This window comes from Carcharhinus amblyrhynchos, chromosome 35 (genome assembly GCF_965287045.1).
Source record: "Carcharhinus amblyrhynchos chromosome 35, sCarAmb.v2.hapA, whole genome shotgun sequence".
NCBI lineage: Eukaryota > Metazoa > Chordata > Chondrichthyes > Carcharhiniformes > Carcharhinidae > Carcharhinus > Carcharhinus amblyrhynchos.
In genome coordinates, this window is record NC_137358.1 from 1,874,026 (window position 1) to 1,900,247 (window position 26,222).

The 26,222-nt window shown below is 49.4% G+C and overlaps 1 protein-coding gene across 3 annotated transcripts; it reads right to left on the minus strand.

Annotated features, from left to right (window-relative positions):
- Positions 1-257: 257 nt before the first annotated feature.
- LOC145361652 (synaptogyrin-1-like) lies at positions 258-24,171 on the minus strand. 3 transcript variants are annotated; one of them, XM_080217533.1, is made up of 4 exons: positions 13,826-13,849; positions 7,635-7,872; positions 4,206-4,354; positions 258-1,180 (listed from the first exon to the last, which is right to left on the minus strand). In XM_080217533.1, the coding sequence occupies exons 1-4, from the start codon at positions 13,832-13,834 to the stop codon at positions 965-967; spliced, it is 612 nt and encodes a 203-aa protein (XP_080073659.1). In that variant the 5' UTR covers positions 13,835-13,849; the 3' UTR covers positions 258-964. The 3 variants fall into 3 exon arrangements, with proteins under 3 accessions (XP_080073659.1, XP_080073660.1, XP_080073661.1); XM_080217534.1 differs by lacking the exon at positions 13,826-13,849 and adding an exon at positions 23,968-24,171 and having other exon boundaries at positions 259-1,180; XM_080217535.1 differs by lacking the exon at positions 258-1,180 and adding an exon at positions 1,424-3,067.
- Between the last annotated feature and the right edge of the window lie 2,051 nt (positions 24,172-26,222).

The window sequence follows — 26,222 nt, forward strand, 5'->3', positions numbered from 1 at the left end:
TTGTTTAACATTGTGGGAGTGGGGAAAAGGTCTGTCTCTGACAAGGTGCGAGAAGACCCTGTTGAACTAACTCGGCACTCTCCTCACCCAGCCCCCCACCCCCGATCCAGAAAGAAAATGGTTTGCATTTTACTTTGTACTTTTAAAAAAGTGAGAATAAGTTTCCTTCACTCCAAGCTCCCCCCCCACCTCACTCTTCTCCAACCTCCCCCCACCCCTCCCCAAACTAACTGCTGGCAAACACCAACATAAGAAGCACCTTTAACACCCCCCTCCCCACCTCTGCCACCCCCCCCACCTCAGTCCCAGCAAGGATCCAGATTCTTGACTCACACATTTACTCTCTCCTCTCAGCCCCCTGAATAAATGTCCTGTGCACGTACGTGTGTGAGCATGCATGCATCGGTGTGTATGCATGCATGTGTGTGCGTGTGTGCACGCATGTGTTTTGCACAGATCCCAGAGCTTAGGGAGGCAGTGTGAAGGAGGGACAGAGGCACCCTCGAGGGGAGGAGAGAGAAGGTGAGGGATTTAGGGGGATCCTTGCATGGAGGAGTGCGGGGGAGACAAGCTTTAAGTGACTGATGTGCCCTCACAAGTCAATAAATAAACCTTTAATTAAAATAAATATATACATATATATATATAGCATTCCATCGAAAACTATCTGCACTCAATGGATCTTGGTCTTACGGAAAAGACGACTAAGAAATCAGCTATTTGATATTCACTTGGAGGAGCTGCGGGGCTCCAAAGCGTGACTCAAACTGAAGGATATTAAACCCTGACCCAAAGACAATATAACTTCAAACAAAGTGATGACGCACACTTCTGGTCTGCCTGAGTCTTCTCCTCTTTATACCAAGGGTTGCCCAGTAAAATGTGTAAAGGTTCTCTGCGCCAGATTCTCATTTCTGTTTTACTCTTTCCTGGCTGTCAGTTTGCTCACCCTCAGAGTGGTCGCTCAGTAGTCCTGTGTCTGGTACCCCTCTGAGCTGCTGGTGTAGGCGCCTGTGGAGAGAGGCTGCTGGTAAGAGCCTGGGACTTCCATTTCGTCAGCGCAGACGTACGGGGCGTAAGGGGCTGACGTGTCCTGGCTCGGATCCGTGTAATCCTGAGAGAAAAGTGCGGAGTCGGCCCCCAGACGGTACCTCTGGTATCCCAGAAATGCCTGAGCAGCCTTTCGACAGACAGACAAAACGAGAGCGAGGGAGCGAGGAGAACGAGAGCGAGAGTGTGGGGTAAGGATACAGAGAGAGAGAGGACGGGGACAAACAAAGAGAGAGAGAGACAGAGAGGGAAAGGGGGACAGGGAAAGAGAGAGAGAGAGAGAGAGAAAGGGGGACGGGGACAGAGAGAGAGAGAGAATGTGGGGGACAAAGAGAGGGAGAGAGAGAGAAAGGAGGACAGAGAAGGAGAGAGAGAGAGAGAGAGGGAGGGAGACAGAGAAAGAGAGAGAGAAGGGGGGCCGAGGGAGTGTGAGAGAGAAGGGGGTCAGAGAGAAAGAAGGGAGACAGAGCGAGAGAGAATGGGACAGGACAGAGAGAGGTGGGAGGACAGAGAGAGGGAGAGTGGGTTGGGGAACAGAGAGGGAGAGAGATCATGAGAGGGAGAGATAGAGAGGGAGAAAGAGAACAGGGGACAGAGAGAGAGGGAGGGAGGGCAGAGAGAGGGAGATAGGGGGAAAGAGGGACACAGATGGGGAGGTGATAAACAGGGTGAGAGATGGAACAAGGGGAGGACACTGCAGTTAGTGTTGTTAATATGCAGACTGTTAAAAAATGACCTTGTGAAAGCACATTATTGGTTAGATTAAAGTTTGCATCGTTAATACATTAGGTGGCAGTATTAAAGGTCTTTAATATGAGCAGTGCGAAAAATCCAGGCTGTAAGTTGTTCTGCAGAGAAATCACACACAGGCAGACACAGAACATAGAAATTGTCACGGACTCCTGTCAGCAACGTGACTGATCAAAGCGAGGAGATTAATGCCGTACTTCACTAGCAAAAGCCCTCGTCAGCCACAAACTAATTCTAACACACGTGCAAATTTAGGATCTACAGATTCTAGTTCCCAGCAATCAGTAAACATTGGAAAAATTGTTGGGGGTCTGGAGTGAAATCTCCGTCAATCCGGATGATTGGAGCTGATGTGAAACCATCATCTGGGGGGCAGGTGAGGCTCTCTCCTGGAATAGAGACTGTGACAGTGATAAGCAGTCAGTGCCAGGGTCAGGGGTGAAGGGTTGACAGGGAGGGTCAGGGGTGACGACAGATGGAGGACTTGTTTTCTCACTCTGTCTGAAGCCATCCTGAATGGGATGGAATTCCTGGATACTTTCGTCAGTAAATGAATGGGAAGCCACAGGATATTTCCCATTCACAAAAATGACGTCATTTTGAACAGAGTGAACGGAGATGTACGTTAAAGAAAGTCAGTTATAACCAGCAGCACAATGAGACGGGGTAAGAGATGATGAGAGAGGTTGGTGCTGGATGTTGCAGGCAGCAGAGGGCTAGACACAGCAGCAGAGAATATGGTACGGTGACGAGACAGGAATAAAACTGCGAGCTGATCCTGAGGGTTCCTGAATATCTTTAAGACAGCGCGAACCGAGTGACGGTTAACACTCTGCTGCAGAGAGAGGTGGGAGCGAGAGGGGGCAGAAGCCACCCCTGCCAATCCCTACCAGGTGAGAAAATCAAATCCCCATTCTCCCTCGTTAATCGGATTAGTCGCCGCAATCAAAGGGTTAGAGCAGCAGAGGAGAAAACTGCTCAGGCAATCGGGATAGTCTAGCAGCTCACGTAGTGTTTAACCTCCTCCCTACAGAGAGGGAGCCGTGTTGGGGTGGCATAGCTAAGCAAGAGGAGGGGTTGGCAGTGTCGGAAACAATTTATTGTATTCCTCAGTGAAGCTGATGTCCTTTAATCGATCCATGGCAAAGAGTACCAAATAACCCTGGAAAAGGAAGGTGTGCGATTTGGTAAAACACACAGGAGGTATTGGAGATGAGGGAGGTCACACTTACACTCAGGGCTAAAAATCCGCTTGCATGCAGATGAGCTGAAAAACATCAAACCATCAGAATAAACATTCCCCGCTTACTGTGCCTCGATCCACACCAGCTGACAAAGGCGTCATTATTAACTTGCACCCCACGTTTTCGCTTCCCCCGAGCTACTGTGTCCATCAGCAGATGTGGGATATTCGACTGCACGGGCCATCACACCGCAGTCCAGTCCTGCCTGGTCTCCCAGCAGGCAGGTGCTTTTTCCAGGTGACATTACAGAATGGTGAGCAGGACAATGGCTATGCCCCCATTCCCCAAATCCACCCCACTGCGGCCCGTAGCACTGTGGTTAGCACTGCTGCCTCACAGCGCCAGGGACCCAGGTTCGATTCCTGGCTTGGGTCACTGTCTGTGTGGAGTCTGCACATTCTCCCATATCTGCGTGGGTTTCCTCTGGGTGTTCCCGTTTCCTCCCACAGTCTGAAAAACATGCTGGTTAGGGTGCATTGACCCGAACAGGCGCCAGAATGTGGTGACTGGGGGAATTTCACAGTAACTTCATTGTAGTGTTAATGTAAGCCTTACCTGTGACTAACAAATAAACTTTTAGATTTCCCACCCTCCCCACCCTCGTCCTTACAGATCGGAGCAGGTTAATTTTCAACAGAAAATCAGACACTTGGATGGGAAGTGGTGGGAATCTTCACAGTATGCAGATTCTTATTTCAGATTAAGCATGCAGAACTCTGCTCACAAACCCTTTCGATTTTAATCATCACCTCCCTACATTTTAACAGATTCTCTAAATCAACATAATCCCAGGAGGTACAAGTAACAAGCTCCCGAAGAGAGCGTAAAACCCCCTCTACACTGTCCTCATCAAACACTCCCAGGACAGGTACAGCACGGGGTTACATACAGAGTCAAGCTCCCTCTACACTGTCCCCATCAAACACTCCCAGGACAGGTACAGCACGGGGTTAGATACAGAGTCAAGCTCCCTCTACACTGTCCCCATCAAACACTCCCAGGACAGCACGGGGTTAGATAGAGTAAAGCTCCCTCTACACTGTCCCCATCAAACACTCCCAGGACAGGTACAGCATGGGCTTAGATACAGATTAAAGCTCCCTCTAACTATCCCCATTATCAGGTACAAGAGACTGAGTTTGGAATCTTTCAGCCACTCACCCAGGTGAAGATGGAGAAGAAGGAGAAGGCGATGGCAGCTCGAGCAGCGTCTGCACCCTCCTTCAGTGGGTCGTCTTCCTCCAGGTCTGTCGCTTGCCACTGGTTGGTGAGGAAGCAGAATCCCACAAACCACAGGAAGGACCAAAACGCTGTTAAAAATAGAATATAAAAATAGGAAACGGTTACCCCTTCTCCTTCAGCAACTGCACTGTCTGGAAGATGCTAGAGAAAATGTGCCGGAGAGGGGGAGGGAGTGGAGGGATGGAGGGTGGGGAGGGAGCGAGGAGAGGGAGCCAGGGTGGGGTGGGCTGGGGAGGAGAGGGAGCCAAAGGACGATGCAGGCACAGCGAGAGAGGGTGGGAGTGGGATTCAAAGGTAAGTTATTAGAAGGTATTTTGAGAGAAAGGATCCACAGACATTTAGAGTGGCCAGGACTGATTAGGGATAGTCAGCGTGGCTTTGTGAGTGGAATATCATGTCTCACAAATTTGATTGAGTTTTTTGAAGGAGGAACCAGGAAGATAGATGAGGACAGTGCAGCTGATATTGTCCACATGGACCTTAGCAAGGCCTTTGACAAGGTAGGTTATTGCATAAGGTTAAATCTCACAGGACCCAGGGTGAGGTAGCTAAATGGATACATAATTGGTTGGAATACAGAAGACAGAGGGCAGTTGTAGAGGGTTGTTTTGCAAACTGGAGACCTGTGACCAGCGGTGTGCCTCAAGGATCAGTGCAGGGTCCATGGTTATTTGTCATTTATATTAATGATTGAATGAGAATATAGGAGGCATGGTTAGTAAATTTGCAGATAGAATCCTAGAATCCCTACAGTGCGGAAAGAGGCCATTCAGCCCATCGAGCCTGCACTGGCCACAGTCCTACCTAGGCCCTATCCCCATAACCCCATGTATTTACTCTGTTAATTTCCCTGACATTAAGGGGCAATTTAGCATTGCCAATCAACTTAACCCACATATCTTTGGAGTGTGGGAGGAGCACCCGGAGGAAACCCATGCAGACACAGGGAGAACGCGCAAACTCCACATGGCACCAAAATTGGTGGCATGGTGGACAATGCAACGGGATCTTGATCAATTGGCTTGGTGGGCTGATGAATGGCAGATGGAGTTTAATTTAGATAAATACGAGGTGATGCATTTTGCTAGACTGAACCAGGGCAGGACTTACTCAGTTCATGGTAAGGCACTGGGGAGTTACAGAACAAAGAGCTTTAAGGGTACACGTTCATAGCTCATTGAAAGTGGAGTCACAGGTGGACAGAGTGGTGAAGGAGGCGTTCAGCATGCTTGGTTTCATCGGTCATAACATTGAATACAGGAGTTGGGATATATTGGAAAAAAATATAAAGGCACTGGAAAAAACATCAGATTTTCTAAGGATTGTAGTAGAATTGTCAGATTACAACTATCGGAAAGATTGAATAGGTCGGACCTCTTTAATAAAAGAGAAAGCTTTTTAAAATGATCTCCATCTTGGACTGGGTAAACAGAGAATGATTTCACCTGTGTGAGAATTCAAACTGAGAAGCCATCAATACAAGTTACTTAATAAATCCAATAGGGAGATAAGAAGCAACTTATTTCCTCACAGAGTGATTAGAATGTACAAGTTGCGATTGTTGGAAGCATTTGAGGCAAATAGCTTAAGTTCATTTCGTGTTTAAGTTTATTTATTAGTGTCACAAGTAGGCTTACATTAACACTGCAGTGAAGTTGCAGTGGAACATCTTGTTGAAGTTGTACAAGACATTGGTAAGGCCACACTTGGAATACTGTGTACAGTTCTGGCCACCCCATTATAGAAAGGATATTATTAAACTACAAAGGGCGCAGAAAAGGTTTACTAGGATGCTAACAGGACTTGATGGATTGAATTATAAGGAGTGGATGTTCAGACTGGGACTTCTTTCTCTGGAGGGTAGGAGGCTGAGGGATGATCTTATAGAGGTCTATAAAATAATGAGGGGCATAGATCAGCTGGACAGTCAATATCTTTTCCCAAAGATAGGGGAGCCTAAAACTTGAGGACACGGGTTTAAGGTGAGAGGGGAGAGATACAAAAGTGTCCAGAGGGGTAATTTTTTTCACACAGAGGGTGGTGAGTACCTGGGACGAGCTGCCAGAGGTAGCAGTAGAGGCGGGTACAATTTTGTCTTTTAAAAAGCATTTAGATAGTTACATGGGTAAGAAGGTTTAGAAGGATGTAGGCCAAACGTGGGCAATTGGGATTAATTTAGGGGTTAACAACAATGGGGCAGCATGGCCTGTTGCCATGCTGTAAATCTCTATGACTCAATGAGGGAGGGAGGGAGGGAATGCAGCATACACAAACGAGTGGGAGTGTAAGACTGTTGGAGGGAGTGACGGAATAGAAAGGAAGAGCAGTTTTTTCTGTAGCAATTTCCACAGCATTTCAAATCATTTTACAACCAAACAGATTTTTTCACGCAGTCAATGCTGGAATATCAGAAACCAGCTGCCCAATTTGTGCACTGCAAGCTCCCACAAAAACCGACGTGATAATTTCAAAATAATCTGCTTTAAAGAAAAATAATGGATCGATTTAGTCACATCCCCTCTGAAAGATGGTCCCTCCAACAGTGTTGCACCCCCTTGGTACGGGCACTGGGTGTATCAGTCTACATCCTGTGCTCAAACCTCTGGATTGGAGGCCGGAACGCATAACCCTCAGAGACCAGAATGCAACCCACTGAGCCACGGCTAACACATGCTGAGTGTGTGTAATCCCCAAAGGTGTAGTTCAGTCCATCACTCAAACCAGCCTCCCATCCATTGACTCTGTCTACACTTCCTACTGCCTGGGCAAAGCAGCCAGCAAAATTAAAGACCCCACACACCCCGGACATTCTCTTTTCCACCTTCTTCCATCGGAAAAAAGAGGACACATACCAATCAACTCAAGAACAGCTTCTTCCCTGCTGCTGTCAGGCTTTTGAATGGACTTACCTTACATTAAGTTGGTCTTTCTCTACACCCAGCTCTGACTGTAACACTACATTCTGTACCCTCTCCTTTCCTTCTCCCTTATGTACTCTATGAATGACATGCTTTGTCTGTATAGTGTGCAAGAAACAATACTTTTCACTGTATACTAACTCACGTGACGATAATAAATCATGATGTGGAGATACCGGTGTTGGACTTGGGTGGGCACAGTAAGAAGTCTCACAACACCAGGTTAAAGTCCAAAAGGTTTATTTGGAATCACGAGGTTTTGGAGCACTACTCATCACTTGCTTGATGAAGGAGCAGTGCTCTGAAAGCTCGTGATTCCAAGTAAACCTGTTGGACTTTAACTTGATGTTGTGAGACTTCTTACAATAATAAATCAAACCAAACCTTGGCCATTTGTGATTTGACTGCTCCCTACAAAACAAATACTGACCTGAAAATCCGATGTCCCCCAGAACCACCTTTTTCCGGTCTTTCACACTGCTTATCTGTGGAAAATAGGCATCAAGTGCGAGAAAGGCAATGCAGCCTAAGAAGGCCAGAACACCAATGGTGATGCCGTAGTTACAGGCATTGGGATTGCGGTTGAAGATGCAATGCTGCTCCACCTCCGTGGGTCGATTCATGTAACCTTCATTGACAATCGATCCAAAAACAACAATGGAAAAAAGCTGCAGAGAGAGACACAAGCTCCAGGTCAGATGTCACAGCTCAGCCTATTGCTTAAGCCCATCCTGGGCCCACACGGCAGCTCAGTAACATCACTGGCTGAAACTAACACTCAATGTTATTTTATTCAATCATTAATGTTTGCCTGTCAACCGGTTTGTTAACCAACTCTGAGCTGCAGGTAGTTTGAAAACGCTGCTTTAAACAGATTCCACTCCGTGCAGACAGCCAACTCCTGGGAGTGCTGCCATAGCAACCAGATGGAGCAGCCATCCTGTTTAATCAAGTGTCAGTTGCAGAATAAAGACGCAATGATGCATCTGGTACTCAACATCCCAACTCCAGATGTGAGGGGGAGCCAGAGCGAGGGACGGGGGGGAGCGAGGGACGGGGGGGAGCGAGGGACGGGGGGGAGCGAGGGACGGGGGGGAGCGAGGGACGGGGGGGAGCGAGGGACGGGGGGGAGCGAGGGACGGGGGGGAGCGAGGGACGGGGAGTCAGAGCAAGGGAGGGAGGGAGGGAAGGAGGGAGCGAGAGCCAGAGCAAGGGAGGGAGGGAGGGAGGGAAGGAGGGAGGGAGAGCCAGAGCGAGGGAGGGAGAGCCAGAGGAACAGGGAATGAGTGGAGAAAAGGGCTTGGAGACTCATTCATACACACAAGCCTCCTGGCATTGACAGGTGGAGGGGTTTAGGGAGAGAATTCCAGGGCTTGGGGCCTTGGCAGATGCTAATGGAGTGATTAACGTTGGACGGTGGCTGAGAAGCTCAAAGGAGTTCAGAAATGGATGAGTGTTGAAATCTGAGGGTTGTGTGTTGGAGGAGATTACAGAGCTGGCCTAATTAATTAAGATGCTGAGTCTTACATTATGCACCCAATTCTGAATGGAAACTTTTGTTGTGAACTTGTCACATTGTAGTTACACCCTCCCACCATTGGAGGCAGTGACAGACAGATTTCCTCAGAAACTGAGCATAGGAATTGACAACATCAACATTAAATAAAGACCAAAAATGTTAGCTTCGTGTTGCCAGAGTCAAGGGGTTATACCAAACAACAAAGGGTGGGACTCGCTCCCACGCAGAGTGGGGAGGACGTGGGACTCGCTCCCACATTCTCTTAACTCACTCCCAAATTTCTCTGCAGCAAGGGTCTCAGTTTACACAAGGACGTAAGAACTAGGAGCAGAAGTAGGCCATTCAGTCCCTTGAGCCAGCTCTGCCATTCCATACAATCATGGATGATTTCATTCCAGTTTCACCTCCACCTTCCTGCCCACTCCCCATCACCCCTCTTCCCATTACTAATTAAAAACCTCACTCCTCTAGAAATTGTTTAATGTTCTGTCATCCACTGCACTCTGGGGTACAGAATGCCACAGATTCACCACCCTGAGCGAAGTCAATCCTCCTGATTTCTGCTTTGAATCTGCCACTCCTTAGTCTAAGACTACAGCCTCTCCTTCTAGAATGTCCAAAGAGAAACATCCTCTCTCTGTCTACCCTGTCAATCCCTCTTCAGCATAGAACCCCTACACGCAGAAGGAAGCCATTCAGCCCATTGAGTCTGCACCAACCACAATCCCACCAGGTCCTATTCCTGTAACACCACATATTTACCCTGCTAATCCCCCTGACACTAAGAGGCAATTTAGCATTGCCAATCCATCTAACCTGCACATCTTTGGAGGAAACCGGAGCATCTGGAGGAAATCCCACGCAGACACAGGGAAAACGTGCAGACTCCACACAGACAGTGACACAAGGCCAGAATTTAAAGTTTGTGTCACGAGTAGTCTTAGATTAATACTGCAATGAAGTTCTGTGAAAATCCCCTAGTTGCCACACTTACACCGAGGGAGAATTTAGCATGGCCAATCCATCTAACCAGCACGTCTTTGGGTTGTGAGAAGAAACTGAAGCACCTGGAGGAAACCCACACAGACACGGGGAGAACATGCAGACTCCACACACACAGTGACACAAGGTCAGAACTGAACCTGCGTCCCTGGCGCTGTGAGGCAGCAGTTTATCTTACATAACTCAATTAGATCACCTATCATTCTTCTAAACTCCAGCGAGTATAGGCCTAAACTTTGACAAAGGGTCATTTGGACTCGAAACGTCAGTTCCTTTCTCTCCTTCCAGATGCTGCCAGACCTGCTTAGATTTTCCAGCATTTCCTCTCTTGGTTTCATCGGCCTAAAACTCTCTTCACAAGACAAGTCCCTCATCCCTGGAATCAATCGAGTGAACCTGTTTTTTAGTTCATCCGCACAACAGGTCCCCTGACAGCGCAGCTGACCCTCGGTACTGCACTGGAGGGCATTAGTCTGGATTTTGCACTGAAGTTCCCTGGTTTGAAACTAAAAGCGTAGAAAGGCCAAGCACTGGACACAATGAACAAAGGGGCCCTGTCACATGAATGGGCTCATGGGAGCCGGTTCAATGCTTCCTCTTGATTCAATGGCTCTGGCAGCGGAAGAGACACAGTCTCAGCTCCTCGTGGTTCTCAAGCTGAACCTAAAAATATCAACGTTAATTTGCCTGCGGAGCGTGGTCACATTGTTCTCTCCACCACAGCTTGAAGGGCTGGCAGGGACTGAGGAGGATAGATGAACGAGTTTGCAACAGAGCAACAGTGGAGAAGAAGGGAGGGAGGGGGTAGCAAGCAAGATGACAAGATTAGTTTGGAAACTGCTGGCATGATTCCCACCCATCAGCTTCAGAAAGTCTGGCTGAAATTGCGAGTAAAATAATTGTCATTCAGCCCTTCGACTGCACCTCCCGGAATCTGTGACCTCTGCCAGCTGGAAGGCAGCTCAGCACCACAGGGCATGGGTACATAATATCAGCTTTGCCAGAGACACCAGCAGCCCAAAAGGAGTTAGCTGGAGTGAGATTAAGAGTGGGAGGTTTAGGGTGGGGTGAAGCAGCAAAGGCAAGTCACAGGAATGGACAAACAAGATGAGCCCATGCGGCTGGCAAGCAAATTTCATTTAAAGATGCTCCTTCAGAGTACCTGGAGACATGCTACTTTGTTAAACTTGGAGTTCTATGAGGATGTGTCTAGGGCGGTGGATATGGTCTTTCTTGATTTTCAGAAGGCGTTTGACAAGGTACCTCACATGAGGTTATTGCAGAAGGTAAGGGGGCATGGAGTTGGGGGTAGGGTGTTAGCGTGGATAGAGGATTGGTTGTCAAATAGGAGGCAGAGAGTGGGGGTTAATGGGTGCTATTCGGATTGGCGGTTGGTGACTAGTGGAGTGCCCCAGGGGTCGGTGCTGGGGCCTCAGCTATTTACCATTTATATAGATGATCTGGAGGAGGGAACTGAGTGTATGGTGTCGAAATTTGCTGATGACACCAAGATTGGTGGAACGGCAAATTGCACGGAGGGTGTGGAGAGTCTGCAGAAGGATCTAGATAGGCTGGGCGAATGGGCCAGGAACTGGCAAATGGAATTTAATGTTGGCAAGTGCGAGGTGGTCCACTTTGGCAGGAATAATGGTAGGAAGGACTATTACTTACGTGGCGAAAAACTGCAGCAGGCAACGGTGCAGAGGGACCTCAGGGTCCTTGTGCATGAGTCGCAAAAACCCAGCCTGCAGGTGCAGCAGGTGGTCAGGAAGGCGAATGGGATGCTGGCCTTCATAGCGAGGGGGATTGAATATAAAAGTGGGGAGGTCTTGCTGCAGCTGTATAGGGTATTGGTGAGGCCGCAGCTGGAGTACTGTGTGCAGTTTTGGTCGCCGCACTTACGCAAGGATATTTTGGCCTTGGAGTGAGTGCAGAGGAGGTTTACTAGGCTGATACCGGAGTTGAGGGGGTTGAGCTATGAGGAGAGGCTGAATAAACTAGGCTTGTACTCGTTAGAGTTTAGAAGAATGAGGGGGGATCTCATTGAGACATATAAGATGATGAATGGGATGGATAGGATAGAGGTGGAGAGACTCTTCCCGCTCAGGAAGGACAGTAGGACTAGGGGGCACAGCCTCAAGATAAAGGGGGGGGGAGGTTTAGAACGGAGTTAAGGAGGAACTTCTTCACTCAAAGGGTGGTGAATCTCTGGAATTCTCTGCCCGTTGAAGTGGTGGAGGCTGCCTCGCTAAATATTTTTAAGACGCGGGTTGATGGGTTTTTGATAAGCAAGGGGATTAAGGGTTATGGGGAGAGGGCGGGAATGTGGAACTGAGTCACGACAGATAAGCCATGATCTTATTGAATGGCGGGGCAGGCTCAAAGGGCTAGATGGCCTACTCCTGCTTCTATTTCTTATGTTAAAGGTGCTATATAAATGCACAACGGCTGTTAGTTCACAGCCAGAACTGGACCAAGAACAAAAAGGCGAGATCAAAGCAAATTACTGCGGATGCTGCAATCTGAAACCAAGAGAGGAAGTGCTGGAAACTCTCAGCATGTCTGGCAGCATCTGTAAGGAGAGAAGACAGCTGATATTTCATGTCCAGATGACCCTTTGTCCAAGTTTTGACCAAGAGTCATCTGGACTCGAAACATCAGCTCTTTTCTCTCCTTACAGATGCTGCCAGACCTGCTGAGATTTTCCAACTGAAAAGTGAGGTCTGACCACATCACAGTGCGCATTGTTCAGATTTGTACTCTATGGCAACTCTTGTGTAGCTTCTGTATTAATGACAGGAAGAGGGTCATTTGGGAATGAGGGGATGTGGCGGTGGGGGAATTGTCTTAAGAGACTGAGTACATCTTACACAGGGGCAGCGGACAGGAATCGCGCGCAAGTCGGCTGGAATTTCTTCACCAGCTTTGCTTACCTGCTGCAGCACAATGGGGGGCGGGGGTCTTACTCACTCACACCAGACTTGTTCTACTTACTGACTCCCCCCACCCTGCCAATCCTCCTCCTCCATCATTACTTCTCCTTCCCTGTCAAACTGTGCCTCGCTTCAGTATTTCATGATATCCCTCGCACCCTTCCTTGTTAGCCAGAGCTGTCAAGATTGGAGGTGGGGGTGGAGGATTGGGGCAGCAAGGGATAGATCTATGGTTAACCAGAATGAGATTAAACACAAATCCAGTTAAACACTCAGTGCAGTGGGTTTAAGAACAAGATGGAAATAAGCTATAATATTAAACCAAAATCTCCCAATGAGTCTGGATTTTTCTCTGTTGGCAGGATTCTCTCTAACTCTCTCCCAATTTTCTCTATCTCTCTTTAAGCTCCACCTTTTTAATTTATTAGCATCACAAGTAGGCTTACATTAACACTGAAATAAAGTCACTGAAAATCCTCTCGTCGCCACATTCCTGTTCAGATACTGAAGGAGAATTTAGCAGTGCCAATTCACCTAATCTGTACATCTTTCAGACTGTGGGAGGAAACCCACGCAGACACAGAGAGAATGTGCCGACTACACACAGACAGTGACCCAAGCCAGGAACTGAACCTTGGTCCCTGGTAAGGTGAGGCAGCAGTGCTAATCACTGTGCCATCTCTGCTTTATTCCAAGCTAATCCTCTGAAGAAACCTTAATAGGAATGGAGCAGGGAACCCAGGTTCTGGTGATACAGGAACACACTGCCCCTCCACACATCATCTCCCCCGTATCCCCACCTCCACCCCAGGCACATATGTACCTGTCAGCACACAGCCTGCTCTTGGCTTGACACATGCACCCCTCCACTGAAATACTGCATGAATCAGCCAGGGTTTGGCAATGAGAGGGGTTTAGGATTTGGATCAGGCTGTGTGTGAGTGAGTTACACAGCCCTCATGATTCAGGGCTGCAGAGCTCAGGGCTAAACACTGACCTTAACATAGGCAGACTGGAACTGAGACAGCATTCTTACATAACCTCCTGTCAACCCAAAGGACAGAATACCTCATCCGCTCAGACACATTTTGACAGGCTAAAATAACAGACTTATTTGCACATAGTTTATAAAAATCAAATCAATGGAGCAAGTTGAATTAAACATACAGAGAGCATCACTGGTCAATCACTTATGACTTCCTTGTTTCTGGAGAACATCTCCTGTGGGTTGCAATGGCAACAGGTCAACAAACTCCAACCCCCATAATCTTACCATACTAAAACCAAATTTGTTCTGAAATCTCTTTATAATAAAGACCAGTGCACAGGTTGTACCTTTCCCCTTGAATGTCACAGAATCCCTATGGTGCAGAAGGAGGCCATTCGGCCCAGCAAGCCTGCACTGACCACAATCCCAACCAGGCCCAATCTCCGCAACCCCACGTATTTATCCTGCTAATCCCCTGGCACCAAGGGTTAAGTTAGCATGACCAATTCACCTAACCTGCACATCTTTGGACTGTGGGAGGAAACCGGAGCACCCAGAGGAAACCCACGCAGACACAGGGGAGAACGTGCAGACTCCGCACAGTGACCCAAGCTGGGAATCGAACCCGGGTCCCTGGTGCTGCGAGGCAGCAGTGCTAACCACTGTGCTGCCCTGGGTCCTTGGCGCCATGAGGCAGCAGTGCTAACCACTGTGCCAGTGTGCTGCCCTGGGTCCCTGGTGCCATGAGGCAGCAGTGCTAACCACTGTGCCACCGTGCCTCCCAATAGAGAGAAGTCTATCCTTCAACATTGATTAAATCAGATTTCTTCACATAACACACAAACGCTCGCAACATTTGCCTGACATTAATAGAGTAGCGAGGGTCTGCTTGCAATAGGAGCGTGGACAGATCATCCCACACTTAACATGCTCCCAGATGCATGGACAGTCTATTCTCAATGAAATTTGTACATCTTTCAGTGACTGTAATGTAGGAATGGTGTACTGGCTTATTATATTAACTCAATATTACCTTTCTTTTAATATCTCATCTACGACCCAGTGGATTTTGTCTATTTTAGTTATTATATGACTGTTACATCTTTGTGTGTTTTTAACCTGATTACTTCGGCTATTTGTCAATTTTTCAATGCAATTTGTACAACAGTTCAGCCTTTGGGCTGAGAACGTCATTCTCAAACAAATTACCATCATTATTAACATTACACTACATCAACTCTCTCACTGAGGTGCACATACGCCCAACGCTCCCTGGCTCCCCCATTCTAAAACTGACACACACAGAGACACGCGCGCGCGCGCACACAGAGACACGCGCGCGCGCGCACACAGAGACACGCGCGCGCGCGCACACAGAGACACGCGCGCGCGCGCACACAGAGACACGCGCGCGCGCGCACACAGAGACACGCGCGCGCGCGCACACAGAGACACGCGCGCGCGCGCACACAGAGACACGCGCGCGCGCGCACACAGAGACACGCGCGCGCGCGCACACAGAGACACGCGCGCGCGCGCACACAGAGACACGCGCGCGCGCGCACACAGAGACACGCGCGCGCGCGCACACAGAGACACGCGCGCGCGCGCACACAGAGACACGCGCGCGCGCGCACACAGAGACACGCGCGCGCGCGCACACAGAGACACGCGCGCGCGCGCACACAGAGACACGCGCGCGCGCGCACACAGAGACACGCGCGCGCGCGCACACAGAGACACGCGCGCGCGCACACAGAGACACGCGCGCGCGCGCACACAGAGACACGCGTGCGCACACAGAGACACGCGCGCGCACACAGAGACACGCGCGCGCACACAGAGACACGCGCGCGCGCGCACACAGAGACACGCGCGCGCGCACACAGAGACACACGCGCGCGCGCACACAGAGACACACGCGCGCGCGCACACAGAGACACACGCGCGCGCGCACACAGAGACACACGCGCGCGCGCACACAGAGACACACGCGCGCGCGCACACAGAGACACACGCGCGCGCGCACACAGAGACACACGCGCGCGCGCACACAGAGACACACGCGCGCGCGCACACAGAGACACACGCGCGCGCGCACACAGAGACACGCGCGCGCGCACACAGAGACACACGCGCGCGCGCACACAGAGACACACGCGCGCGCGCACACAGAGACACACGCGCGCGCGCACACAGAGAGACACGCGCGCGCGCACACAGAGACACGCGCGCGCGCACACAGAGACACACGCGCGCGCGCACACAGAGACACACGCGCGCGCGCACACAGAGACACACACACGCGCGCACACAGAGACACACACACGCGCACACAGAGACACACACACGCGCACACAGAGACACACACACGCGCACACAGAGACACACACACGCGCACACAGAGACACACACACGCGCACACAGCGACACGGTTAAATGATGCTCAATTCCACTTAATGTCAGGGGGGATTTGCAGGGGAAATATTCAAATTACAGGGATAGGGGCCCAGGTGGGAATGTTGTCGGTGCAGACTCGATGGATAAATGGTCTCTTTCTGCACTGTAGGGATGCTATGATTCGCGGAGCTGGAACAAGCACCATGGGCCGAATGGCCTTCTTATGCACAGAATCATAGCGATTCTCTGCTGTATTGAGAAATGATATAAAAGAACATTTTTGTCACAGTGGCTGAATACATTGCACAGTAACACCCAGCAGAGCGAGTCCTGATCACATCCTTCCAAACCTGACTTGTGTCTGGAGAATATTTCTGTCCAGTGGTTACTGGGAGTTGGCTGTGATTAGGAATGATGACAAAACAAGAGCTTCACACAAATGTATCAGACATCATCAATACACAGTGATTCAGGGGCAGATTCTCCCACAGAGTACCCATAAAAACATTATAAATACGTACACAGACGTCTGCATGACAAAGCAGAAATCAGTGCTCCTGGGATGAAATAAGACATTAAATTGAGCCCCTTCTCCCCCAGGCCACTACTCCGAGGAAGAGCAGGGGTGTTCACCTTGGTGTCCTGGATAATAGTTATCCTGGAATCAACATCACTAACACACGTTAGCTGGTCATTCTCACATTGAGAATGTGGGATCTTACTCTGCACAGATTAACTTGCTGTGTTTCCTACATGTCAACAGTGATTTGGAAGCAGCCCACGTCCAAATGCAGTAAGGCCTGGGCAAGTAACATTTGTGCCACATAAGCGTCAGGCAATGACTATCTCCAACAAGAGAGAATTTAACCATCTCCCCATGACGTTCAATGATATTACCATCACTGAATCCCCACTATCAATATCCTGGGGGTCACCATTGACCAGAAACAGAACTGGACTAGCCATTTACATATTGCAGCTACAAGAGTAGGTCAGAAGCTGGGAATTCTGCAACGAGTAACTCACCTCCTGACTCCCCAAAGCCCGTCCACCATCTACAAGGTACAAGTCAGGAGCGTGATGGAATACTCTTCACTTGCCTGGATAGGTGCAGCTCCAACAGCACTGAAGAAGCTTGACACCATCCAGGGCAAAGCAGCCCCACTTGATTGGCACCCATTCCAAACGCCCATCCCTCCACCATCAATGCACAGTCGCAGCCACGTACCATCTACCAGATGCACTGCAGCAAGTCATCAAGTCTCCTGAGACAGCACCTTCTAAACTTACAACCACTCCCATCTCGTTAGACGAGGGCAGCAGATACTTGGAAATACCCATTGAGGCCGTTCACCCTCTCTCACTGTCACTGGGTCAAAATCCAGGAACTCCCTCCCTAACAGCACGATGGGTGTACCTACACCTCATGGACTGCAGGAGGTTCAAGACAACGTCTCATCACCAATCTTTCAAGCACAATTAGGAATGAGCAATAAATGCTGGTCTAGTCAGCGATACCTACATCACTGGCATGAATTAAAAAAAAAGACTGTTCTTGATTGTACCATGTTGGCTGTAAAGTCTGCGGAACATTCTGAATTTGTGAAAGGCAACAGCAGAAATGGGAAACAGTTCCTCTCTTTCCTTTGAAAGCCAGTTACGGTACATCACCGTGACTCAGCTACCAGCACCGACCCTGTCCCCTCTCAGCAAAACATCGGGTCTTGAGAGGCACAGGGACAGGGGCAAATGCACTGACAATCGAGGAAAATGCTGGTTTGCACAGATCAAATTTATGCCCTTGTGCCTGGAACAACATTGCTTTCTAATTCAGTGTCAGCATCTCCCGGTAGCCCAGTTGACTACAATGCAAGAGCTAACAGAAGCAATCTGAATTGGACGGCATGGCAGTTAGCACTGCTGCCCCTCTTAGCACCAGGGGCCCGGGTTCGACTTTGGCCTCGGGTGACTGTCTGTGCAGAGTTGGACAAACATAGAATCCCTACAGAAGGAGGCCATTCAGCCCATCGAGTCTGCACCAACCACATTCCCACCCAGGTTCTATCCCCATAACCCCATGCATTTACCCTAGTTAGTCCTCCTGACACTAAGGGGCAATTTAACATGGCCAATCAACCTAACCCACACATTTTTGGAGTGGCAGAGGAAACTCATGGAGACACCAGGAGAATGTGTAGACTCCACACAGACAGTGACCCAAGCTGGGAATTGAACTCAGGTCCTTGGTGCTGTGAGGCAGCAGTGCTAACCACTGTGCCACCATGCCGCTCCTTCTCCCCATGTTTGCGAGGGGTTCCTCTAGGTGCTTCAATTTCCTCCGACAGTCCGAAAGATCTGCTGGTTGGGTGCATTGGCCATGCCAACTTGTCCCTTAGTGTCCCAAGATGTCTAGGATCAGGGGGATAGGGCCTGGATAAGATGCTCTGCCAGGGAGTTAGTGCAGACTTGCTGGGCTGAATGGCTTCATTCTGTACTGTAAGGATTCTATGGAAACATATTTGAAGAGAGATTAAAGGCTGCATAGGTACATGTGACCATGAGATTCTGAAGAGTGCATGCGTGCGCTGAAACAGAACTGTGAAGGAAGCAGCCACCCTCGGAGAGGACAAGTGTTGTGTCTGCAAGGCTCTGATACCAACCTTGAGTGTGGAGTATCTGAGAGAGAGAGAGAGAAGTCTGTGTAATATTGCCCCTGCAGCAACCATGGATGTTTATGGCAAAGTGGAATCCTTATAGAGGACAATCGATCAGGACTGTTCTGTTGCCTAAAACTAGGCTGAAACTTTTGAGAAACGTTTAACTGTGTAAATATAATCTTGGGTGTTTAAATTTTCTTTACTTTTATTCATTTATGGGATGTGAGTGTAGCTGGCTGGGTCCAGCATTTATTGCCCATCCCTAGGTGCCCTTGAAAAGGTGGTGAGCCGCATACTTGAAACACTGCGATCCACGAGGTGTAGGTACATCCATAGTGCTGTTAGAGAGGGAGTTGCAGGATGTTGACACAGTGACAGTGAAGGAATGGCCGATATATTTCCAAATCAGGACGGCGAGCAACTTGCGGGGAATCTTCCAGGTGGTGGTGTCCCCCAGATATGTGATGCCTTTGTCTTTCTAGATGGTGGTGGCAGTGGGTTTGGAAGGTGCTGCCTATGGAACCTTGGTGCGTTCCTGCATCTTGTAGGTGGTACACACTGCTGCCACTGTGCATTGGGTGATAGAGGGAGTAACTGTTTTTCTTTTTTTAAAAATAAATGTTTAATGAGGTGGAGGGTCAACCATGGTCTTATTGAATGGTGGAGCAGGTTCAAAGAGCTCAAGACCTCTCCTGCTCCTAGTGCTAACTGCAACAGTTAAGACTCAGGCTATAATCAAAACATTCTCCGCTTTAATCATTGCTTCTCCCCTGAGGATTTGCCCAGTAACATCATTACGCAGCAGCTCATTCCTTGGGTTCACTTCCCAATCATCTCATCCTGGGAAAGCAATGAAATTGGCCTCTACACCCTCCATAATCAGCTATGGATCATCCTCTGGACACAGACTGCTAAGAGGTTTTACCAGGGTGAGAGTGAACACTCAACACACTTTGTCACACACCATTCAACAGGCCAACAAACGAAGCTCACAAGAATACTCAACACACTTGGAGGCTGATAGCAACTGCGGGGCAGAATTCAAGAATCCTCCCACCTTTCAGGAAGCAAAGCAACAAGTAACTGAGTTCCCATCAGCTATAGTACCCGTCAGAATCTCCAGATATTCCAAAGCATCCTACAGTATGTGAAGTACGCTCAAAATAATGTTGGAAATACAGCAGCCAATTTGCACACAGCAAGCTCTGGCAAACAGCAATGTAGTAATTACCAATACTCAGTACTTTTAGTTGAGGGATAAACTTGGGCCAGTCCACCAGGAGAAAACCCCTGCTCTTCTACTGGTGGCCATCACTGTTGCAGAGTACACAAAGTGTTTAACACAGAAAATATTCCATCCTGGGGCCGCACAGAGGTTAGCACTGCTGCCTGACAGCGCCAAGGACCCGGGTTCAACTCCTGGCTTGGGTCACTGTCTGTGTGGAGTCTGCACATTCTCTCCATGTCTGCATGGGTTTCCTCTGTGTGTTTCCTCCGGGTGTTTCCTCCCACAGTCCAAAGATGTGTGGGTTAGGTGGATTGGCCATGCTAAATTGCCCCTTACTGTCAGGGGGATTAGCAGGGTAAATGCATGGGGTTACAGTAAATGGATGGAATTGTGGTCGGCGCAGACTTGAATAGACAAATGGCTTCCTTCTGCACTGTAGGGGTTCTATGATTTTATGATCCTGGTGAGATCAGTAAGCACTAGAATGTGTCAGCTGTGACAAGAAAATGATAATGATTTTTTTAAAACACAATGGGCGAAAATAATGCAGGAACATTGACACTAAGGAAAAATAAACAAAGAGAGAAAATGAAGAGGACTTCAATACTGAACGCGAATGGATTCTATGAAGAAATGGGTACATAGACAATAAATCAAATCCTCCCACTAGCTCATCCCTCTGTCACTGCCACATCAAACGCTGAGCGCAGACTGAACTGCCAACTTCCTGAGACAAGAACGAGGAAAGCCTTCACCCCCTGAGCAACCTGTTCCCGCCAACACTGGCGCATGTACCACGAGCTCCGAATCCTACAACCACAAACTCACGTAGGGGAAATGCTAAATTGCCGGTCCCATTTACATTCCAGCTCAAAGCAATGCAGCCCCATTGAAGTAACTAATGCACTTTGTGTGCAATCCCACTGCCCCGCTGACTAGCTCTGTGCACACACTCACTAACCATAATATCACACTCTTGAGTGAGAGGTCATCCAAGATCTAGCCAGAGAATCTAACCCTGTCCCAGGCACAGAGTGTGGTGTACAACGGTATAACAAATATCTCAGATCACCAACAATCTGTCCTGGTCCCTCCATGCCAACACGACAGCTAAGAAAGCTCACCAACGCCTCTACTTTCTCAGAAGGCGAAGGAAATTTGGCATGTCCATTATGAGTCTCACCAATTTCTACAGATATATCCAGAAAGTATGCTTTCAGTGGTGGATCACAGCTTGGTGTGGCTCCTGCTCTGTCCAAGGCCATAATAAACTATGAAGGGACTTGAATGTAGTCCAGTTGATCACACTAACCAGCCTCCCATCCATCGACTCCACCTACACTTCCCACCATCTTGGAAAAGCCGCCACCATAATCAAGGACCCCAAAACCCAGCCTGCAGGTGCAGCAGGTGGTCAGGAAGGCGAATGGGATGCTGGCCTTCATAGCGAGGGGGATTGAATATAAAAGTAGGGAGGTCTTGCTGCAGCTGTATAGGGCATTGGTGAGGCCGCAGCTGGAGTACTGTGTGCAGTTTTGGGCGCCGCACCTGCGCAAGGATATTTTGGCCCTGGAGGGAGTGCAGAGGAGGTTTACTAGGCTGATACCGGAGTTGAGGGGGTTGAGCTATGAGGAGAGGCTGAATAAACTAGGCTTGTACTCGTTAGAGTTTAGAAGAATGAGGGGCGATCTCATTGAGACGTATAAGATGATGAATGGGATGGATAGGATAGAGGTGGAGAGACTCTTCCCGCTCAAAAAAGACAGTAGGACTAGGGGGCACAGCCTCAAGATAAAGGGGGGGCGGTTTAGAACGGAGTTGAGGAGGAACTTCTTCACTCAAAGGGTGGTGAATCTCTGGAATTCTCTGCCCGTTGAAGTGGTGGAGGCTGCCTTGCTAAATATTTTTAAGAAGCGGGTTGATGGGTTTTTGATAAGAGAGGGGATTAAGGGTTATGGGGAGAGGGCGGGAAAGTGGAACTGAGCCACGACAGATCAGCCATGATCTTATTGAATGGCGGGGCAGGCTCGAAGGGCCAGATGGCCTACTCCTGCTCCTATTTCTTATGTTCTTACACACCCCTGACGTTCTCTCTTCCACCTTCTCCCATTGGGAAAAAGTCTGAGAACAAGTACCCACCGACTCAAGAACAACATCATCGCAGCTGCCATCAGACATTTGAATGGGTTGGCACGGTGGTCCAGTGATTAGCACTGCTGTCTCACAGCACCAGGGAACCGGGTTCAATTCTGGCTTCGGGTGACTGTCTGTATGGAGTTTGCACGTTTTTGCAGTGTCTGCATGGGTTTCCACCGGGTGTTCTGGTTTCCTCCCACACTCCAATGATATGTGGGTTAGATGGATTGGCCATGCTAAATTGACCCTAGTGTCAGGGGATTAGCAGGGTAAATATATAGGATTCTGTCAAACATTAAGCTGATCTTTCTCTACACCCTAGCTAAGAATGTAATACTACATTCTGCATCCTCTCCTTTCCTTCTCCCCCAAGTACTTTATGAACAGTATGCTTTGTCTGTACAGCATGCAAGAAACAATACTTTTCCCTGTACCCCAATACAGGTGACGATAATAAATCAGTTAAATTCTACGTCTAGTGGCCCTGCACATTACAGACACTGATTACAACACTTTTGTTAAGTAGGGAACATACATATTTTTAGAAGGAACTGCCTGATTTGTTCTGGCATAGTTAGAATCATAGAATCCTACAGTGTAGAAGGAGGCCATTTGGCCCATCGAGTTGCACTGACCACTATCCCACCCAGGCTCTATCCCCATAACCCCTGCACTTACCCTAGCTAGACCCCCGACACTAACCCGCATGTCTTTCTGACTGTGGGAGGAAGCTGGAGCACCTGGACAAAACCCACGCAGACACAGGGAGAACATGCAAACTCCAAACAGACAATGTGATGCAAGCCAGGGATCGAACCCAGGTTCCTGGCACTGTGAGGTAGCAGTGCTAACACGCTTAGTTTGACCGTGTTTCTTTTGTTTTTAGAGTTCTCAGCAGAATGCTAAAAAAAAGGGCATGGTGAGGTGATTTGAGCATGAGAAAAAGTTTACTTTTAACACTTTCTTAATGTCTATTAAAGACAAGATTAGACCTAACCTCAACAATGCCCCTTATAAAATCAATACTGTCTCTTCATTGCAAATACACTGAAGGAACTCTGAACAATCAACTTCTTGTTAAAATGGGATCAGGTTTGACAGAGGAAAGCTTGCCTTGATAAAGATTAAACACCACTGTGTTATTCTGCCGAGCTTTTATACATCATCCAGTCTGGATTCAAAAACTCAATCATGCCACTCCTCCTCTACATCTTGCCAGAGGCATAAAAAAATTAAATCTTGCTCCTCAGTAAATACTTGAACTCGTGTCGCTGTGAAATGACGACTGGTGACAGACATACACTCTCCATCCATCTTGTGTTGGGCTGAAAATCTCCTACATTTCTCCTGCTCCATTCTCTCGAACAGTCACCCTCCTCGCTGAATCACACTGACCTCAGTGCAACAAAATGGCTCGAGGATTTCTGCATTCTTGACACCCTCAGAGCAGCGTAAAAACCTGCCCTCTGTCAAGCCACCCAACTCCGGGAGAGGGGGGCCCTGACCACTATCACATCAACCTACACAGAGACAGACAATGCAAGAGGGCGATGCATAAAGACAAACACTCAGAGCGTGAAAGATAAAGACACAATCACAGACAGAGCAACGGAAGAACAGAGACAAAAGAGCTAAGGAGCACAAGAGAGACAGAAATGCAGAAGCAGACAGGCCAGGCCGGAGGGAGAAGCAGGGGTGCGGGGTGGGCACCGTCGGGCACAGGGTGCAGGGCAGGCAAGGGGCAATGCCGGGCGCAGAAAAAACCACAGTGACATCCATTTTAAGTGATCATTTGACTTTGTCCTTGGGTAAAAAGGGGTTCAGTAAGATTTTGTACATGCAATCTTACATTTTTTTTAAACAGTTAAATTGTAGAAGCTATTGCCAACAAAATCCACACCTGTGCTACAAACAGATCAGAGGCAGCCTCGCCTGGGTTAACCCCATTCAATGCTCAGGGCTGAAGCTGTTACTCAACACTGGGCCACTTTGTTGCTGAAATCCCAGGAGATGCTGCAAGGAAGTGAGTGTAGGTTTTAAATCAGAAACACAGCCAGGCGACACTGTACCGCACTCAGGATCAAGAATACGAAGCTCCCATAAACAAGGTCAGCAACACTGTGTTAATTGGAATGGAGCAGATTGCAATTGCTCCTAATACCCATTAGCGCAGAGGGACAGGGACATGGGGTGTGCAATGATTCTTAATTAACACACAACACCAAACAGTCAGGACATTTTGAATAGCTCACTCACAACCTGATGTCTTATCTTGTTTGACTGCTAGGTGACATTGTTCACCCTCTCTTCCGAAGCCTGGAACCTAACGGCCATCTGCTTCTCCGTCAGTCTCTCTCTCCCCCCTACCACTATCTCTGTCCCCTCTCACAGACCTGACCCAAGGTCTCCCCGCACCCCCAAAGCAAGCTTCATCCACTGCCTCCCACAGGTCAGCCTCACCCACCCTCCCCTCAGAAAGGCTGCATCAATCTCTCCCACCTCCCCCCACCACTGCTCCATCAAGGTGATTTAACCCCTCGCTCTCCCCCCAACCTAAAGAGAATGAACCCCATTTCTGCTGATTTAAACCCCGTTCTCCAAATATAACGTTACACCTTCTCCCCAAAAAGCTAATTTGACTCCTGCTGCACCCCCACCAAGAGAGAATTTAAAAAGCTCTGTCCCTCCTCAAAAGGTGACTTAACCACCCCCCCACCCCTGCCAGCCCAGGGAGGTGACGTTACTATCGCCCCCATAAAGCTAGGCTAACCTGTCACACTGTAAAGAAAACTTAAACACACTATCTCGGCGAGAAAGCTGGGTTAATCCCCAACCCCGTGCTCTTCCCCAAAAGCTGAGTTAATCCGTCTCCCCGAGAAAACAGATTTAGCTCCCCTGCCCCCAAAAGCCGTGACAACCCCTCCCCCTCCCCCCCCAAGCCCCAGGAACTGATTTAATCCCCCCAAAGCTGCTGTGCCCAGAAAGAAAAATTTAACCCACTCCCGCTCTCCCCTCAAGCTGCTGTTACCCCCTCAAGCAGATTTAACCCTCTCCAAAACTGCTGTTACCTACAGCAAACAGATTTACCCCATCCTCTCCTCCTCAAGCTGGTGTTACTTCCTCATAATTTAACCCTCTTCCCTCAAGCTGATTTAACCTCCCTGTCTCCCCAAAAGCTGAATTCACCCCCAAAGCTGCTGCTCCCTCCTCCAGCTGTTCTTACCCCATCTCCCTCCTCAAGCCATTGTCTCCCCCTCAAGCTAATTTATCTCCATCTCCTCTCCCCAAGCTGCTGTTATCCCCATCCCCTCCTATGTCTCCTCCCCAAGCTGCTATTAGCCCCTATCCCCCATCTCTCCCCGCTCAAGCTGCTGTCTTCCCTCTCAAGCAAATTTACCCCCCACTCCCCAAGATGCTGTTCCCCAAACCTCCATCTCTCCCCCCGCAAAGCCGGCTGCCCTGCCCCCTCAATCGCCCCTTCTCCCCCATCACTCGCCCCCTCAACCCTCTGCCCCCTCGCCCCCCATCACTCTGCCCCCTCGCCCCCCTCTCCCATCACTCGCCCCCTCTCCCCCATCACTCGCCCCCTCTCCCCCATCACTGACCCCCCCGATCACTCCTCACGCCCATCACGCACCCCCTCGATCACTCCTCACGCCGCATCACGCACCCCCTCGATCACTCCTCACCCCGTCCTCACGCCCATCACGCACCCCTCGATCACTCTCCTCACGCCCATCACGCACCCCCTCGATCACTCCTCACGCCCATCACGCACCCCCTCGATCACTCCTCACGCCCATCACGCACCCCCTCGATCACTCCTCACGCCCATCACGCACCCCCTCGATCACTCCTCACGCCCATCACGCACCCCCTCGATCACTCCTCACGCCCATCACGCACCCCCTCGATCACTCCTCACGCCCATCACGCACCCCCTCGATCACTCCTCACGCCCATCACGCACCCCCTCGATCACTCCTCACGCCCATCACGCACCCCCTCGATCACTCCTCACGCCCATCACGCACCCCCTCGATCACTCCTCACGCCCATCACGCACCCCCTCGATCACTCCTCACGCCCATCACGCACCCCCTCGATCACTCCTCACGCCCATCACGCACCCCCTCGATCACTCCTCACGCCCAT